At 42.7% G+C, this 19,308-nt stretch overlaps 1 protein-coding gene across 2 annotated transcripts in view; it reads left to right on the top strand.

Annotated features, from left to right (window-relative positions):
* The window catches only part of LOC127570775 (INO80 complex subunit D-like), a 105,620-nt gene that overhangs the window by 39,017 nt on the left and 47,295 nt on the right, over positions 1-19,308 (top strand). For both annotated transcript variants that reach the window (XM_052016607.1, XM_052016598.1), the window contains exon 3: positions 1,471-2,285. In XM_052016607.1, coding sequence (XP_051872567.1) covers positions 1,471-2,285 — 815 coding nt within the window. The remainder of the gene's footprint in view (positions 1-1,470; positions 2,286-19,308) is intronic.

Below are 19,308 nucleotides of genomic sequence, written 5' to 3'. Positions count from 1 at the left end.
GTAGCAGGCAGCGTTTCACCGTAGTGCAGTGCTTACATATGTTTTGTGAATGGCAGACTGCTATGAATGCATGGGAACACTCCTAGAGTCTCTCTTGTCCTAATTCTCAGCAGACAGCAGGAGATTGGTGCTAATATTGAACAACTGTTTTTATTTTTTATTGCTGTTGTTTACATGAAAAAAATATTCTAATAAGTGGACAATGATGACATAATATGCAACTTTCACACAAATAAATCAGCTTCAGACACTTTTCTCCAGTAAAGGGAAGATTGAGAATGACCAGATAAAGTTTGGAAGTTATGAAGGGAGACAGAGCAGGTGGAGGTAAGGTGCCTGCACTGAAGAAGAATTCAAAACTAGGTGCCATTAATTCTAATAAAGAAATTGGGTAAGCTTTATTTACCCTAAGTATTTAAGGGAAATTGGTAAATTGGTTTATTATTGTCACATGTACCAAGGTACAGTGAAAAACCTGTTTTGCATACCATCCGTATAAATCATTTCATTACATCAGTGCATTGAGATAGTTCAAGGTAAAAGCAATAACAGAATGCAGAATAAAGTGTTACAGTTACATAGAAAGTGCAGACAATAAGGTGCAAGGACATAACGAGTTAGATTGCGAGGTCAAGAGTCCATCTGTCCAAATACTCAGCATGTTAGGCAGGATCTGTGGAGAGAGAAAAACAGTTAGTGATTTCAACAAAGGTAATAAACCTGATATAGTTAATCTGTTTTTTGATTAATTTGGGTATGTAAATGAGGCAAAAAGGAATAGAAATTTGAAACAAAAACAGAAAATTCTGGAAGAGCTCAGCCAGTCAAGCAGCATTGAGGAAAGAAAAACCGGATAACATTTCAGGTCAGGGACTCTTCCTCGGAACTGGAACATTAACCAGTCACTTCTGAAGAAGGGTCCCTGACCCAATAAATTGTTTCTGTCCCCACAGATGCTGCTTGACTGGCTGAGTTCTTTCAGCATTTTCAGTTGGTTTTTGAGATTCCAGCATCTGCAGTTTTATTTGTTAATCAGGAATAGAAGGTTGATGGGCTAAGGTTAAACATAGTAGGAGGAGGCTTGTGTGGAGCCTGTTAACCAACATGAACCACTTGGGCCAAATGGCCTGTTAGTGACATGGATTTCATGTAGTTGTATGATCCAGAGTTTGAAACCCCATGCCATTCAGCTCAAATCTCTGAACACATTTTAAGTTTGGGAGGAGACAATTTATAATTGTACTGCTAAATGCTTTTCACAGTTCAGGTGAATGTAGCAGGGGGCAAAAATCTGCATGTTGCTGAACTCAAATGAGAACAATAAAACGCTGAAATATTTATAATAGGTTACATCCTGGTTCTGGTTCCAAGACTTGGAGGGATATGGGACCTGAACTGAACAAGGTGTGGTACTTGGCACACAGTTGCAGTAGTTCCCTTTGTGCTAATGCTTTCATCCTTCCCCGGCAGATACTGCAACAGCCACCTGCAAGTCCTCGGTTTGGTGCCCAAAAAGGAACGGAAGAAAAAGAATGAGCAGCTAGAAGACGTGCGCCCCAGACTGCACCCTGATGTTGCCATGGCAGTCAGCCTGGCAGTGCCCTCGTTGGCCCTGAAGACAGCAAATGGTTTGGACGGACCGACGCGATCACCACAGAGGCCACGGCTGCCCCTCCAGTACCTGGAGCGCGAGCTTGATGACCCATTTGCTTTCCCTGACGACGACGATTGTGCGCTGAGGAAAGGAACTGTCAAACGGAAGCTTCAGACCAAACTGGCTCAGAACCGGCAGCAGCAGCAGCAGCGGCTGCTGCGAGAGCCCGAGATTTTCAGACTGCAATCAGAGCACTTTATCCCCCATCCTGCACCTCCTCGGCCACTCTACCCCGGCACTCCCCCTCTCTCCAGTCCCCCGCGACCTGCCGTACTGTCACTGGGCCTGCTATGCAAACCCCCTCTGCCCCCGAGCCCCAGCCTGCCGCAAGCGGCGGCCCACAGTACAGTAGCTACGACGCCTGCCTCACACTCGCCAAATGGGAAGCCCCACCGGACCGCCTCCCCGCCTCAGCAAACAAAGACGCCACCCCTACCACAGCCTGCTGCTGTCCCGCCCACACCTGCTGCCAAGGCAGCGGACTCTTCCAGGCCCAATATGGTCGTCCTCAAGGCTTCGAACTCCATGCCAGTCTGCAAACAGCACTCAGCCTGTGTGAACAGGCTAAAGAGACTAGCAAAGCTGTGCGCTGAGAAGCAACTATTGCATCGGGATCTCTTTCCACATTTAGGTAGGAATGTGCAAGGCTTCTTAACTGAAACTGCAAATCTTTGTTGTGTGTGTCACAGGCAGTGCCTGAATAATGTAAATGAATACTTTATACAGTTCTGATCTTCATATTGTAATAGAAAATTGTAGAGCCAACCAACAAAGGGCCATAAAAGATATAGGACTGATAGGTTGTAACTATGAAGAAAGATTTGCGGACTTGAGCAAAAACAGAATGGTTGACCTAATAGGTATATTTAAAATATGGAAGAATCTTAAGGTGGTTGCACTTTTGGGAGAGTCCACAACTTGTAGACATAAGTATAAGATGGGTGAAAAGGCAATTTAAAGTATATTAAGAGTAAGAGGATAGCCAAGGAGAGTGTGGGACCATTAAGAACCTAAGGGACAATCTGTGTGTGGAGCCACAGGAAGTCAGTGAGGTCTTAAATGAATACTTCTGCATTCACCAAGAAGAAAGATACTGTAGATGGAGATTTCAGAGATGGTGATATTCTAGAGCATGTTGTCATTAAAAGGAAGATATTAGATATCTTAGTGGACATAAAAGTGGATAAATCCTCAAGACCTATATGTAAGGGAGGTAAGGGTGCAGGCAGCTGGGGCCCTGACACGGATTGTTAAATCTTCATTGGCTACTGGTGAGTTGCCAGAACACTGTAGGACAGTAAAGGTGGTTGCTGTATTCAAGAAGGATAGCAGGAAAAAGCCAGGTAATTATAGGCCATTGAGGTGGTAGGGAAATTATTGGAAAAGTTCTGAGGGACAACATCAAACTGCACTGAGAAAGGCAGTGATTGATCAGGAATCATCAGGAATGCTTTGTTGGGAGAATTTGACTAATCTGACTGAGTTTTTTGTAGATATCTCAAAGTGAGGGCTGTATGACTCAGGTAGTTGTCAAATGCCTTACTGAAGTTCATGTCAAGGTCCCACGTGGAAGGCTGGTCCATGTGTCCAAGGTGAATTGGATCCAAAATTGATTTGGTATAGGAGACAGACAATGATAGAGAAGGGTTAGTTTTCTTGATTAGAAGCCTGTTACCAGTGGTATACCACAGATCGGTACTTACTGTTTGCTATGTACATAATTGACTTGGATGTTAATGTAGGAAATATGGTTAATAAGTTTGCAGGCGACACAAAAATTGGTGTTGTGGATAGTGTCAGGCTACAGAAAGAGATTGATGAGCTGGTAATCTGGGCAGAACATTGGCAGATGGACTTTAATCTTGATAAGTATGAACTGATACCTTTTGGGAAGTAAAATAAGGGTAGGATGCCCATTGGAAGTCCAGCAGAACCTGGGTTACGTAAGGGTTCCGTTCTTGAGAATTGTTTGTAAGCGGATCTGGGGGACACGAGATTCTGCAGATGCTGGAATCTGGAGCAACACACACAAAATGCTGGAGTAACTCAGCAGGTCAGGCAGCATCTATTGGAGAGAAATAAACAGTTGATGTTTTGTGTTGAGACCCATGATCAGGACTGGAAAGGAAGAGGGCAGAAGCTGGAATAAGAAGGTCAGGGGAGGGGGAGGAGTACATGCAGGTAGGTGAGTCCAGGTGAGAGGGGGAAGGTGGGGGGGAGGGAAGAAGTAAGAAGCTGGGAGGTGATAGGTAGAAGAGGCAAAGAACTGAAGAAGAAGGAATCCGGTAGGAGAGGTCAATGGACTATGGAATAAAGGGAAGGAGGTGGGGAATAGATAGGCAGGTCATGAGGGCAGGGGAAGGGGAAAGAGAGGTGGGGAGGGGGCCACAGGAATGAGGGAAGACAAAGGAGAAAAGAAAAAAAAGGAGAGAATGGGGGCGGGGGTGAGAAGAGGGGAGTGGTTACCGGAAGTTAGAGAAATCAATGTTGAGGCCATGAGGTTGGAGACTACCAAGGCGAAATATGAGGTGTTGTTCCTCCATCCTATGTCTTGCCTCAACGTGGCAGTAGGGGAGGCCATGGATAGACATGTTGGTATGGGAGTGGGAGGTGGAATTGAAGTGAATGGCCACTGGGAGATCCTGACTTTTGTGGCGGACGAAACAAAGTTGCACAATGAAGCAGTCACCCAATCTGCGTCGGGCCTCACCGAAGTAGAGGAGGCCACACTGGATGCAATAAATGACCCCCTCGGATTCACAGGTTAGGCGCTGCCTCAGTTCCTCCGCCTTCACCGCATCTGTTCCCATGATGAGACTTTCCACTTCAGGATGTCCTCCTTCAGTAACTGGGGTTTCCCTTCCACCACCATCAATGCTGCCCTCACCTGCATCTCCTCCACTTCCTGCACGTCCGCCCTCACCCACCCTCTGACATAACAGGGACAGGGTTCCCCTTGTCCTCACCTACCACCCCACGAGCTGCTGCATCCAACACATCATTCTCCGCAATTTCCGCCACGGGATCCCACCACTAGACACATCTTCCCCTTCCCTTCCTCTCTCTGCTTTCCATAGGGATCACTCTCTCCATGACTCCCTTGTCTACTTGTCCCTCCCCACAGATGACACTCCTGGCACTTATCCCTGCAACCGCAATAAGTGCTACACCTGCCCCTACACCTCCTCCCTCACCACCATTCAGGGCCCTAGACAGTCCTTCCAGGTGAGGCAGCGCTTAACCTGTGAATCCGAGGGGGTCATTTATCGCATCCGGTGCGGCCTCCTCTATATCGGTGAGACCCGACGCAGATTGGGTCACTGCTTTGTCATGCACAAAAGCAAGGATCTCTCGGTGGCCATCCACTTCAATTCCACCTCCCACTCCCATACCGACATGTCTGTCCATGGCCGCCTCTACTGCCACGTTGAGGCCAGACATAGGTTGGAGGAACAACACCTCATATTTCGCCTTGGTAGTCTCCAACATGACAGCCTCAACATTGATTTCTCTAACTTCTGATAACCTCTCCACTCCCCTTCTCTTTTTTTCTCTTCTCCTTTGTTTTCCCTCATTCCTGAGGACCCCTTCTCTTTCCCCTTCCCCCACCCCCATGACCTGCCCATCTATTCCCCACCTCCTTTTCTTTATTCCATGGGCCACTGCCCTCTCCAACTGGATTCCTTCTTCTTCAGTCCTTTGCCTCTTCTACTTATCACCTCTCAGCTCCTTTCTTCTCCCCGCTCCCCCACCCACCTACCTTCCCCCCTCACCTGGATTCACCTATTACCTGCCTGCATGTACTCCTCCCACTCCTCTAACCCTCTTATTCTGGCCTCTGCCCTCTTCCTTTCCAGTCCTGATGAAGGGTCTCGACCCAATCATCGACTGTTTATTTCTCTCCATAGAAGCTGCCTGACATGCTGAGTTCCTCCAGCATTTTGTGTGTGTTGCTGTAAGCTGATTTCTCCATTTTCTGTAGATACCCATACATATCGCACTACGTGCACTTACTATAATTCTTTTATTTCATCAAATATTCACCCTAACACTACCCATAATTAAGCTCCTGGAACATGTACTGTATCCAGTCATTAATGATTAACGCAAAACATTTTATCATTATTATTACTATCATAAAATATACTTCAAAAATGTATGGGGGAATTTGCGTAAAGTCTGATTTCCATAGGTCAAATCATTTGTAACCCGGGGAGCCCTGTATTAAGGAAGAGAAGGACCTTGGTGTACAAGTCCAGAGATCCCTGAAGGTGGCAGCAACAGGTAGAAAGGGGGGTAAAGAAGATGCATGGGATGTTCATCTTCATTAGAATACAAGAGCAGGTAAGTTTTATAAAACATTGGTGAGGCAAGATCTGGAATATCCTGTGCAGTTTTGCTCACAACAGTGAAGAAAGAAAGTGATCTGAAGAGGGTGCAAAGGAGATTTGCCAGGATGTTTCCTAGGATAGGGTGTCTCAGTTATGAGAAGAGACTGGATAGGTTGGATTTGTTCTCCTTGGAGTGGGGAGGGGGGCTGATGAAGATGTACAAAATTATGAGGGGGTAGATGGGACAGACAACAGTAAACTTTAAATGATGGAAAAGATGAAGGCTTGTCTGGAGTATGAACACTGGCAATAGGCCTGAATGACCTGTTTCTGTGCTATACAATCCACACAGTTGTAACTAAAGAACTCCTTCGGGTGCTTTTCTACCTTCAACTTTTGTTTTCCTTTTTCCTCCTCTGCTCCCTTTTGGTGTCAACTTTTCCCCTATGTTGTGGTCCTTTAAACTTAAAGAATGCCCTTTGTGTATGAGCCATGATGTTGAGTGGCAGCCAGTAGAGGTTGGGGTGAAAAGTACTCCTGTTTGTCACTTCTGAGTCTCTGAAAGGGAACCTGAGCTGTTTTTCTTAAGGGAGGAGAGAGGTAGCAAGAGAAAGATGTTTATGTAGGAAATTACTGACTATAGGCCCTGTACAGTTCAAGGTACAACCACCAGTGGTGGATTGATGATTATCAGGGATGCAGAAGGGCACTGAAATCTCTGCCAGGGGAATTGGTTAGGCTGGAGAGGATTACAGAGCTGGGCTTGTGATTTTCACTTGGGAAAATGGAGGAGCTATGAGACCAGGAAACAATTCAAGGTACCCAGAGCAGGTGTGCTGCGTGGACAGGACCATGACACTTAAGGCTGTAGAGTTTTACACCATTTGGGGTTTCTGATGGATGGGGAGTCAACCAGGTGAGCAATGAAGTATTCTAATCAAGAAGGAAAATAGTGGTAGAGTGGTAGCACATTTTTCCTCTCTAATTTTCTTTCCTCACATCTCTCCTCTTACGCTGTGTAGGTTACTTTCTGGTTTAAAGTCTTGCTGGATATTTGCCAGCACAGACTTCTTCCTGTGTTTGCATGCAGTTCATTTTGAAATGCCAAATTGCAAGTCAATTAGGACAACCCCATTCTTGTATTAACTATGATGATCATAGTAGATTATTATTGTCCTTGAGGAATACGGTCAGACTGCCACTGATCAACCTGAGATAAAACATTTGTGCAAGGTTAGAGCTTGATTTTATGTCTGATGTTGACATCATTCAAGCATTAGAGGTTGGTGAGAATTTTTTTGGACAGCTGTCTTTGGAGCATTGCCTCAGAGTGATTAAAACAGAAAGTAATGCAGAGTTTAAAGGAAAGTTTTATATCAAAGTATGTAGCAGAGGAAGATAACGATCCCTCTGCCAACTTTCTGGAATACTTCTAATCAAGCAAATGTTTGCTTCTTAATGACTACCTCTAAATCTCTGAGATTGCATCAAAACTATTTCATGCAGTGAGTAGTATGTGTGTAAAATGTCACCCGATTTTTTTTTCTTTTGCCAAAAGCACACCTGGTCTGGTCAACGTCTAATTGCTGTTTGTTTCCTCACTTTGTTCAAATTAACCGCCGTATATCCAGTGCAACCATAGAAGTACCTCTCTTGGTCTAAAAAGCTCAAGAGCATTGATGTCAGGAAAAGTGCTACTAACATATAAATCTTTCTTTCGCTTTCCTCCTTTTCTATTCCTGTTCCTTTCTTTTCCTCTTTCCTTTTCATTTCATTTTCTTTTCTGTTCCCACTTATTAGAAATGAAACAACTCGCAGAAATAAAAACAAAGGGCATTGGAGAGGAGACCGATGTACAATCCAGTTCTTTTATTGTTGGTACATTTCTGATGGGACAGCAGTAATTTTTAATCAACATATTAAAAAACCTGTCTGACCACTGTAGGATGAAGCTTGCTTCAAACTATAATGGTGGCATAATGCTGTTGGTGTTTACTTTGCCCAGTCATACTACAGTAGTGCACATATTTCACTATTCAATACATAGCTGTGAAGCCAGTTCAATGGCTGTTAGTAAATTATATATCTAACACCTGAACTGTGTATGATTGGATGATAGTTTGAACAGAGGAGATGTAACTGGGGACTTGTATTCAATTATTTAATTTTCTTCCTAAGATGATCCAGCACCAGCAAAAATTGTTCATTGCTTTCCTGCTGTGTGCTAGTTTATACTAATTTCCCTTAATAAGATCGCTACTTTTCAGAGCAAAGCATTATGTAAAGCCCTTTCACATTATTGTGAGTTGCTGTATAAATCCAGGAAAAAGAATCTGGATAATGTTTGACATTTTTATTATTGCATTTAAAATATGGTAACATATTGGTACATCTCCAAAGCTTCCAGTGAAAATGTCTGGATATGTTTTCCTTACCTACTTTAACAGCAGTCTTTGTAACGTATGATGTCCGTCCCTAATGAGAAATGTCTATTTCCTTCCTTCTGGTATTCGCCAGTGAATGGTGGTCATTTTTTTTTGTTGTTGGGTCTTATTCCTTCCACTATTCTATCTCAAACAAAAAATGAGTCTGGTTAGCAGTCATAACTGGATATTGATATCCCATTGCTTGAATTGTGGGTGCAATTCATAGAGCTGTTTATATTGTTAACCTTACTGTTCCTTCCTGAATGAGAAATTGAATGTAGAATATGTCTACCTTGATTGTCAGATGATTAAGACTAATATTGATATCCAGGGAACTAAACTATGTGGATGAAGACGCTGTATGATGTGCTTCAGTTACGTGAATCTGTACTTCCTCCATTTCTACAGCTAACTAAGATCTCTACAATTCTGTCCTCCCAAACATCTCTAATTTCCTTTGCCCACCACTGGCAGCTATGCCTTTAACTGTCAAAGCCCTAACTCTGAAATGTCCTCCCTAACTATTCCACCCCCCTGCTTATCTCTCCTCCTTTGAGATTCCTAGAACTTATCTCTTTGACTAACCTTGTATTCATCTGTCCAAAGTTCTCCTTGTGTGCCTCTGTCACTTTTTGTTTGATGGAACTTCGGTGGTGCACCTTGGGATATTTTACTTTGTAAAGGGGATTGCATAAATGCGAGTTGTGGTTGTATCTCTTTGTTCTGACTATGGCCAATGCTGGCACTGTTTTGAGATGGATAGCTGTAATCTGATACAAATGGTGACGGAGGGGCAGAATTAGCAGCTCAGTGTTCCAGGGTATAGATGCTACAGGCCAGAGAGAGGTGGAGGTAAGAGAGATGGGGAATTGCATTTTTGATTAGGGAGAACATCATAACGATATTTAGAGAGGATATTCCTGGAAGAGCGTCCAGTGAGGCTCTATGGGTGGAACTTAAAAATAAGAAGGGGTGATCACTTCGATGGGATTGTATTAATAGGCCCCCCAATATGTCAGTGGGAATTAGAGAAGCAAATATGTAAGGAGATTGCGGATAGCTGAAAGAATAATAGTCATCTATATTAACGATTTGGTTGACAATGTTGTTAACATGGTTAACGTCAAAACTAGTGGTGTAGTGGACAGTGAAGAAGGCTATCTAAGATTGCACCAGGATGCAGATGAACTAGGGGAGCGAGCCAAGGGAAGAAATTGCAGGGGCACAGGCAGAGATATCTGTATCATCTTTAACCATTGGTGAGGTACCAGAAGACTGGAGTATGGCTAACATTGTACCTTTATTTAAGAGTGACAGCAAGGAAAGCTACAGGCTGGTGAGCTTAACATCAGTGGTGAGAAAGGTACTGGAGGGGATTCTGAGGGACAGGATCTACCAGCATTTGGAAAAGCAGGGACTGATAAGGGATATTCAGCATGGCTTTGTGCTTGGGAACTTGTGCCTCTCAAATGTGATTGAGTTTTATGTGGAGGTAACATAGAAGGTTGATGAGGGCAGGGTGGTGGACGTTGTCTACATGGACTTTAGCAAGGCCTTTGACAAGATCCCGTGCGGTAAGCTAGTCCGGAACGTTAGATCACATGGGATCCAGGGTGAGCTAGACAATTGGATACAAAATTGGGTTGGTGGAAGGAGACAGGGTGGGAGTGGAGAGTTGTTATTCAGATTGGAGACCTGTGACCAGTGGTATGTCACAGGGTCCATTGTTGTTCATCACCTGTATTAGCAAATGAGTTGACAATGTTGTTAACGTGGTTGACACCAAAATTGGTGGTGTAGTGGACAGTGAAGAAATTTATTTATTTGCAACAGGAGTTAAGATGAACTGGGGAAGTGAGCCAAGGAATGTCAGATGGAATTTAACTCTCACCAGTGCAAGGTGTTGCATTTTGGTAAGTTAAACAAGGGCAGGACTTGCACAGTAAATGGCAGGGCCCTGGAGAGTGTCGTAGAAGAGAGAGATCTAGGGGTATGAGTACAAAGCTTCCTAAAAGTGATGGCACAGGTAGATGGGTGAAGAAGGCATTTGGTATACTTGCCTTCATTGGTCAGGGCATTGAGTACAGGGATTGGGACATCTTGTTGCAACTGTAGATGTCGTTAGTGAGATCACGCTTGGAGTATTGTGTGCAGTTCTGATTGCCCAGCTAAAGGAAGGATGTCAATAAGCTGGAAAGGGTGCAGAAAAGATTCACAAGAATTTTACCAGAACTGGAGAGCTTGAGTTGTAAGGAGAAACTGGATAGGCTGGCCTTTTTTTTCTTGAGCATAGGAGACTGAGGGGTGACCTTATAGAGGTTTGTAAAATCATGAGGGAAGTAGATAAGTTGGGTGGTAGCAGTCTTTTCCTCCATGTAGAGGAGTCTAAAACTGGAGGACATAGATTTAAACTGAGAGGAAAAATATAAAAAGAACCTGAGGGGAAACTTTTTCGCAAAGAAGGTGGTGGGTATATAGAATGAGCTGCCAGAGGTAGAGGCGGATACAATTACATTTAAAAGATACTTAGATAGGTACATGGATAGAAAAGGTTTAGAGGGATATGGGCCAAACACAAGCAAATGCTACTAGCTCAGGTAGACATTTTGGTTAGCATGGACAGGTTGGGCCAAAGGACCTGTTTTCCATGCTGTTTAACTTTGACTCTAGTGTACCTTGGGTTTTTTTTGTTTTGAATCTGTTGGTCTCTTTGTCATAGTCGGTGAATGTGGCCTGAAAAGTCCTATGTAATGGCATCTAGTTGTATATTCTTAGAACACCTAACCTCCCACCAGCTGTATAAAGGAAATGGAGAAAATACCACATTAATATGTCATACAGCATGAAAACATGCCCTTTTGTCCACCAAGTCTTCGCTGACTATCAAGCACCCATTTACACTAATCCTAGACTGATCCCATTTTATTCTCACTACACTCCCATCAACTCCCTCCAGATTCTACCACTGCCGCTGCACTCATCTAAGTCTCGACCCAATTTACAATGAACAGTTAACCCATCGACCGGCACATCTTTAGCCTGGGGGGCGGAAACAGGAGCATCCAGAGGAGACCCACGTAGTTACAGGGAGAATATGCAAACTCCACGCAGACAGCACCAGAGGTCAGGATTGAACCCAAGTCACTGGAGCTGTAAGACAGCCACTCTACTAGCTGCTCTAATGTCCCAGATTCTTCAGCTTAAATTCTTTAAATAGGTTTGAATTCTTCTCGAGAAAACTGATTAGTGGTGGAAAGGAAGCGACAACCTGGGAGGTTTTCAGTACTGCAACTTAAATATTGCCCCTGCCTTTGTCTCCTCATATAACTCTTCTTTTGTATTTCTGGTTTGGTGCCCATTTCAATTCCAAGTGCTTCTATAGCCTGATGCAGAAGGAGGAGTAGATATTTCAGGAATGTTGATGCAGATTGAGAGTTGGTAATTTAGGTGTTTTTGTGGTCACTGAGCTTCGGTGTAATTTGTTGACTCTTTGCTGAATTCTGTTTGAGGTTTCCTGATGAATGCTCTTTCTATTTTCAGCATCTAGACTTGTGCTTCTGCTATCAGAGTGTGATGTGCGATGCTGAGGTGTGCCTTCACTGCCTCCTCTAAACAAGTCCTGTCTATTCTTGATGAACCAGGAAATTCAAGCTGAATTGGAATATTTTTCTGAAATGTCTAATGGTATCAGTTTCCAATTCAGTGTAAAAAGTACACCTGCAAATGTTTTGTCAGTTGTTTAAACTCTAATCTTTTGTTCAAATCCTTCCTGGCTGTAGTATCTTACTATTTATATCACTTTCTGTAACTCCCTGAGAAATCTTCCGTTTCTGCAACATTGGCCTCGCGCATATCCTCTGTTTCTGCGATCCATGCCCTAAATGCTGGAATAATTTTGTCACCTAATCCTCTGCCTCTCTACTTCTCTCCTCTTTTTAAGATGCTGCTTCAAGCTACCTCCGACAAACATATATAGGAACAAACTTATCGAGAAGCAGGTATCAGCCATCGAGCCTCCACTACCATTTAATAAGATCATGGCTGATCTGACTAACCTCCCATCTACCCGTGATAACCTTTTATCCCTTTGGTCATCAAAGATCTGTCTACCTCTGCTTTAAAATATTCAAAGACTTTGGTCTTTGCACTTGGAGGAAGAGGTCCAAGGACACTCACCACTCTGAAAGAGGAAAAAATAAAGGGTCCACATTACAGAGGTGAGGAAAATTTTTAAACAGTGAACTCCTCATTTTAGATTCTCCCACAAAAGGAAACATCCTCTCCATGTCAAGACCCCTCAGGATCTTGTATGTTTCAATCGAGTTACTTCTCACTGTTCTAAACTCCAGTAGATACAAGCCTAGCCTGTCCAACCTTTTCCATGTGAGACAACGTGTCATTCTAGGTATTGGTTCTCTGAACTGCTTCAAATGCTTTTATATCCTTCCTTAAATAAGGAGACCAATACTCTACATAGCATTCCAGATGTGGTCTTAGCAATGCCCTACGTAAGTGAAGCATGACCTCTCTGTTTTTGTATTCAATTTCTCTTGCAGTCAAAAGTGACACTAAAGTAGTTGGTATTGTAGACAGTGAAGAAGTTTATCAAAAATTACAAGGAGATCTTGATCAGCTAGATAAGTGGGCTGAGGAATGGCAAATGGCATTCAGTCTAGGTAAGTGCGAGGTGTTGCATTTTGGGAAGTCGAACGAGGGTAGGACTTTCACAGTGAATTGTAGGGCCCTGGGAGGTGTTGTAGAACAGAGGGACCTAAGAGTACAAGTACATGGTTCCCTGAAAGTGGTGGTGAAGAAGGTATTTGGTATGTTGGTCTTCATCAGTCAGGACATTGAGTATAGGAGTTGGGATGTTATGCTGCAGTTGGCGAGGCTGTAACTGCAGTATTGTGTACAGTTTTAGTTACCCTGTTATAGGAAAGATTTATTCCTTGGAGCATATGAGACTGAGGGGTGACCTTTTATAGAGGGGTATGAAATCATGGGGGGCATAAACAAGGTGATTGCACACTGTCTTTTTCCCAGGGAGAGGGAATCAAAAACTGGAGAGCGTAGGTTTAAGGTGAGAAGGGAAAGATTTAAAAAGGACCTGAGGGGCAATTTCTTCATGAGAGGATGCTGCATATATGAAATGAGCTGCCAGAGGAAATGGTTGAGGCAGGTACAATGACAACATTCAAAAGATATTTAGACAGGTACATGGATAGCAACAGTTTAGAGGAAAATTGACCAAATGCAGGCAAATGGGACTAGCTTAGGTGAGCATCTTGGTTGGCATGGATGAGTTGGGCTGAAAGGCCTGTATTACCCTACGACTCTACTCTGTGACTCTATAACATTCTGTTTGCTTTCCCTACTTTCTTTTCCTTGTTGTACCTGTATACTAGCCTTCTGCAAATTTTACATTAGTAAGTCCTGATGTTGGGTCTCAACCCAAAACGTCGAGCATCCCTCTGCCTCCATAGATGCTGCTTGACCCGCTGAGTTCCTCCAGCAGTTTTTTTTTCTCCTGATTACAACATCTGCATTCTCTTGTGTCTCCAGATCTCTCACCACCCAAGTTTGGATAATATGCATTTTTTATCATGCCAAAATGGACAGTTTTACATTTTACCACATTATATACCATTGCTAGATCTTTACCTGCTCACTTAACCTATTTATATCCCTTTGTTTCCTGTTGTTCTTTTATAACTTACTTTTTGACCCATCTTTGTGTCATCAGCAAATTTAGCAACCATATCTTTGATCCCCTAATCTAAGTAATTTATAGAAATTGCACAGCATCCACATTGACTTGGCAGTTTGGATTCAGAATTGGCTTGCCCATAGAAGACAGAGAATAGTGGTCAATTGGTCCTATTCTGGCTGGACGTCCATGACTAGAGATATTCCACAGGTATCGGTACTGGGACCTCTGCTGTTTGTGATTATATGTAAATGACTTTGATAAAAACGTGGATGGGTAGGTTAGTAGGTTTGCAAATGACACAAAGATTGGTGGCATTGTGGATAATCTTGAAGATTGCTCAAGGATACAGTGGGATATAGATCAGTTGCAGATATGGGCAGAGAAATGGCAGATGGAGTTTAATCCATGCAAGTGTGAGGTGTTGAACTTTGGGAGATAAAATGTAAAGGGAAAGTACACAGTTAATGGCAGGACCCTTAACAATATTGATGTACAGAGGGATCTTGGGGTCCAAGTCCATACCTTCCTGAGAGTGGCTGCACAAGTTGATAGGGTGGTAAAGAATGTGTATGGCATCTTTCCTTTATTAGTTGAGGCATTGAGTTCAAGAGTCGAAATTATGTTGCAGCTTTATAAAACTCTGGTTAGGCCGCATCTGAAGTATTACATTCATTTCTGGTCACCGCATTATAGGAAGGATGTGGAGGCTTTGGAGAGGGTGCAGAAGAGGTTTACCAGGATTATGCCTGGATTAGAGGGCATGTGCTATAAGGAGACGTTGAACAAACTAGGGTTGCATTCTCTGGATCAGCAGAGGTTGAGGGGAGACGATAGAAGTTTATAAAATTTAGGGTCATAGATATAGACAGCCAGAACCTTTTCCTATGGTTGAAATGTCTAATAATAGAGGGCATGCATTTAGGCTAAGAGGGAAAATGTTCAAAAGGGAGTTTTTTTTTACACAGAGTGGTGGATGCCTGGAATGCACTGCCTGGGCTGGTGGTGAAGGCAGATACGATAGAGGTGTTTAAGAGGCTCTTAGATAGGCACATGAATGGACAGAAAATGAAGGGATATAGACCATGTCCAGGCAAAAGGGAATTTGTGTAATTAGGCATCATTAGCTTAATTAGCTCATGGGCCAAGGAGCCTGTTCCTGTGCTGCACTGTATGTTCTAAACTGTGTGTAAAAAAAAATTGAAGCCCCATCACCAATCTCTATGGCACACCACTCATCGACTCATTTATGCCTACTGTTTCCTGTTAACCAACCAGTCTTCTATTCATGCCAATATGTTACCTCCCACACCATGAGCTTTTATTTTCTGCATTAACGTTTGATATGGCGCCTTACTGAATGCCTTCTTGAAATCTTGGTACATTCATTGGTTTCCCTTGTACCTACAACATATGCTCTTTCTTCAAAGCACTCCAAAAAATTAGTCAAATATGGTTTTCCCCTTCCCAAAATCGTTAATTTTGCCTTATTACCTTGAACTTTTTTAGTGCCCCCCCCCCCACACAATGTTATTAATAATAACTTCTAACAGTTTTGCTATGAGAAATGTTAAGCTATCGACCATGCTTTTGGTCATGTCTCAAGTTCTTTCCTGGCCTGGTGGTAGTTTTTATTGGAATGCTCCTGTTGAAACACACTGACATTCGTTACTGTGTTAATGGTACTTTTTAAATATTAATTGTTGCTATGCTTTCTAGCAATTTGAATTTTTCTATATAGGAATCCACTACTAGATTATCCTCTTGAAAATATTTTGCAGTGAGACAAATAGTATTTCCTGGGCCATGAAGCTCCAGTAGGTAGACTTATAAATGGGGCTTATGATCATTGATGCTGGGTCCTTCTGGGTTTTGGATGAGTATGAGGATCATTAACAGTGTGGGATAAGCCACACAGTTAATCATCCTCATTGGCTTTTCACTCAGATAGTTTTTGACTAGTCTTCCTGATATTATAAGCTGCATACAAACAGCTCTTGGACTCAGTGGAATGGCTAGGTGGTATCTTAAAGCACTGGTGAGTTTTAAAGCAAATGTTATCCATAGAGTCAGCATTAGTGTTAAAGAAATATTATTTAGGGGTCAGTGTGACTGTGCTAAAGGAGTCTTTACTTGCTAGTATGTGTAATACTGTTAAAAGAGACAGTATCTTAAAGGTCAGCATGGCGTCTTGGGAACCATTAACTCAAGGGTTCAGCATGTAACATTAAAGGGGAGTATTTCGGGAAGGGTCGGATGGTGTGAATATTGTAGGAGATGGTATCCATGCTAAAGGAGATTAGCTTTTTAACAGCAAAAACTTCCATTCAGAAAGCACTTTTACTGCTGGAAAAAATGTCCCAAGTACTTCACATGAACATGAGCAAATAAAAAAAACTGAGATCTAGCGACAAAGGAGGGAAGAGTGGTAGTGATGTGGAGAGGTTTAGAAAGGGAATTCCATAACTCAGAACTTTGCCGGCTCAAAGCAATACTTCCAGTAGTGGGACTTTTAAAGTGAGGTGCTTAAGAAGCCAGAATTGGGGGACTGCACATATCAAGGAGGCTTGAGGCATTGGGAGTTTAGGTGTAATGGATGGAAAAAGCTGGAAAATTTTCAAAACAGGAATGAGAATTTAAAAATTTGCAAATCTGCATTAATTTACCAGAAATGCAAGTTAGGATTTGGGCATCAGAGTTTGGATAGCCTCAGATTCACAGAGTAGAAAAAGGGAGACCATCAAGAGTGCATTGGCAAGGTCACATCTAGAGGTAGCAAAGATGTGGATGATGGCTTCATTAGCAAGTCGTGAAAGGCAGAGAGCGAATCAGGTGATGTTACAATTGTGAAAATGGATAGTCTTTCTGATAGCACAAGTGCAAGGTCCCAAACCTGGAGCCAAACATGACAGCAGGATCACAAACAGCGTGGTTCACCTTCAGATAGTTTGCAGGCAATTGGGTGGAGTCAGTGGCAAGGGAACAGAGTTTGTGATGGACTGAATCATCCTGATATTTCGTTGAAGGAAATGTCCGTTCAATCAGTGCTAGATGTTGGACAAAGCCTGATAATTTCATGACAGTGTAGGGGTCAAAAGAGGTAGCGATAAGATAAAGCTGGGTGATATCAGCGTGCAAGACAGCACTGAGATGCTAAGTGGCACAGTAACTGTAATAATCAATATGACATTAAAGGAGCCAGCAACTAGGGCTTATTCCATGAGTTAAGCAAGATGGTGACTAATGAAAATTAAGGGTGATGGCAACTGTAGGCATTAGTGGGCAGAATAGAAACAGCATCTCTAGGAATCTGGGTCTGTTTATGAAATGAGGCAATCACTTCTCACGTCACCATGTAATAAAGAAGACAGCATCTTGTGGTCAGTGGGGGTTTTAATGCAGATGCTGGAAAACTGAAGCAAGAACAGAAAATGCTAGAAATATTCAGCATGTCAGGCAGCATCTGTGGGGAGAGAAATGATTTAGTGTTTCGGGTTGATGACTTTTCAGGGTAACTTGGCAGAGAATAGGTTCCCTTAAGGATCAGTGTGGTTGTCTATGTGTGGAACCACTGGGAATAGGTGAGGTCTGAAGATGAATATTTCTCATTTGCAATGTATAAGAGGCATTTAGACAGACATATGAATAGGGAGGGAATAGAGGGATATGGACCATCTGCAGGCAGATGGGATTAGTTAGATTGGCATCATGATCAGCACAGCAGTGGTGGGCTGAAAGCTCTGTTCCTGTGCTCTCCTTTTCTATGTATTTGCCATGGAGAAGGTTATGGAAGCTAGGGAATTCAGGGAACAGAATTGTGATGTCTTGTAACATATCCACATTACAAAAGATGAGGTGCTGACAGCCTTAAAGTGCATAAAGGTGGATACATCCCTGGGGCCTAACCAAGTGTATCCTGGGACATTGTGGGAAGCTCGGGAAGACATTGCCGGGGCCCTGACATAGATATTTGTATTGTTATTAGCCAAGGTGAGCTACCGGAAGACTGGAGGGTGGCTAAGGTTGTGTCTTTATTTAAGAAGAATTGCAAGATAAGCCAAAGAAGTACAGGCCAGTGAACTAACATCGGTGGTGGGAAAGTTACTGGAGGGGATTCTGAGAGACAGGGTTTCCTGCATTTGGAAGGACAAGGACTGATTAGGGATGGTCAGCATGGCTTTGTGTGTGAGAAATCGTATCTCTTGAATTTGATTGAGTTGTTTGAACGACTCTATTAATGGAGGAGTAATACCAGTTTACTGTGCAAGGGCTGGAAAAGATTGTTAGTGGATTTACTTCCTATTGTCCCTTAAATGAGCCAAAGCCCTACCTCACTGGCTCTCCACACCCTGGTGTCCAGCAGCAGCATCTAATCACAGCCAGGCTGTGGGTATTATAGTGCGGAGACCCTACTCCTGAAATGCCTTACCGAGGACACCATGTCAAAGTGGCCATTGAATCTAACTGGTTTTTCAAATGTATTATAATTGAAATAAAATAATTAAAGTTATTGAAAATGTTTTAAAACCTGATTATAACTAAAAATGTATCACTTAAAATATTATGTTGCCTTTGTAATTTTAAGAATACCCTTTAAAATAAAAACTCATTCCTCTGTGGCTCTGGGCCAAGAATCCCTTTAGAAATCAGTGGGGTTTTAGACCCAATCCCAGATCAGATCTGGCAGTTCCCCAGTGTAATGCTGAGGAATCCCAGCAAGATTGAGTCTTGATGCTGAACTAACAGTGGAGCCTAGTAACAAGACTTGGATCTCCTAATCTATTCATAGGTCCAGCACTCAAAGCACATGCATGTATATCATCCAGGGCTTATTCCACTTTGAATGATTGAACATCAGTGGCTTCATCTAGAACCACTGGCTACAGCCAGAATAATTTGGCAAAATCGGTTAGAGACAATGCAAGAGGAGACATTAACTTTTCTGACAGTGTATCGTGTTTACTTGTCAGTGTGTGATGTTAAAATTGACAGTAACCTGGGTACCTGTGTGTGATTTTATAACAGACAGTAATTTCAGAGGTAGGAGATAGTAACTCTGTATGTTGGTATTTAATTGTTAAAGGTGACAATAACTGTAGACAAGCATGTATGATTTTTAAAGTGGAGTGTATTCCTTAATTAAATAGTAATTGTCAATGTGAGCATTGAAGTAGCTTATGTCATCAGGTG

Source organism: Pristis pectinata, chromosome 1 (assembly GCF_009764475.1).
Source record: "Pristis pectinata isolate sPriPec2 chromosome 1, sPriPec2.1.pri, whole genome shotgun sequence".
In the NCBI taxonomy this organism is placed as follows: Eukaryota; Metazoa; Chordata; class Chondrichthyes; order Rhinopristiformes; family Pristidae; genus Pristis; species Pristis pectinata.
Note: the sequence above shows the minus strand (reverse complement) of the source record. Positions and strands in the feature narration are given on the sequence as shown.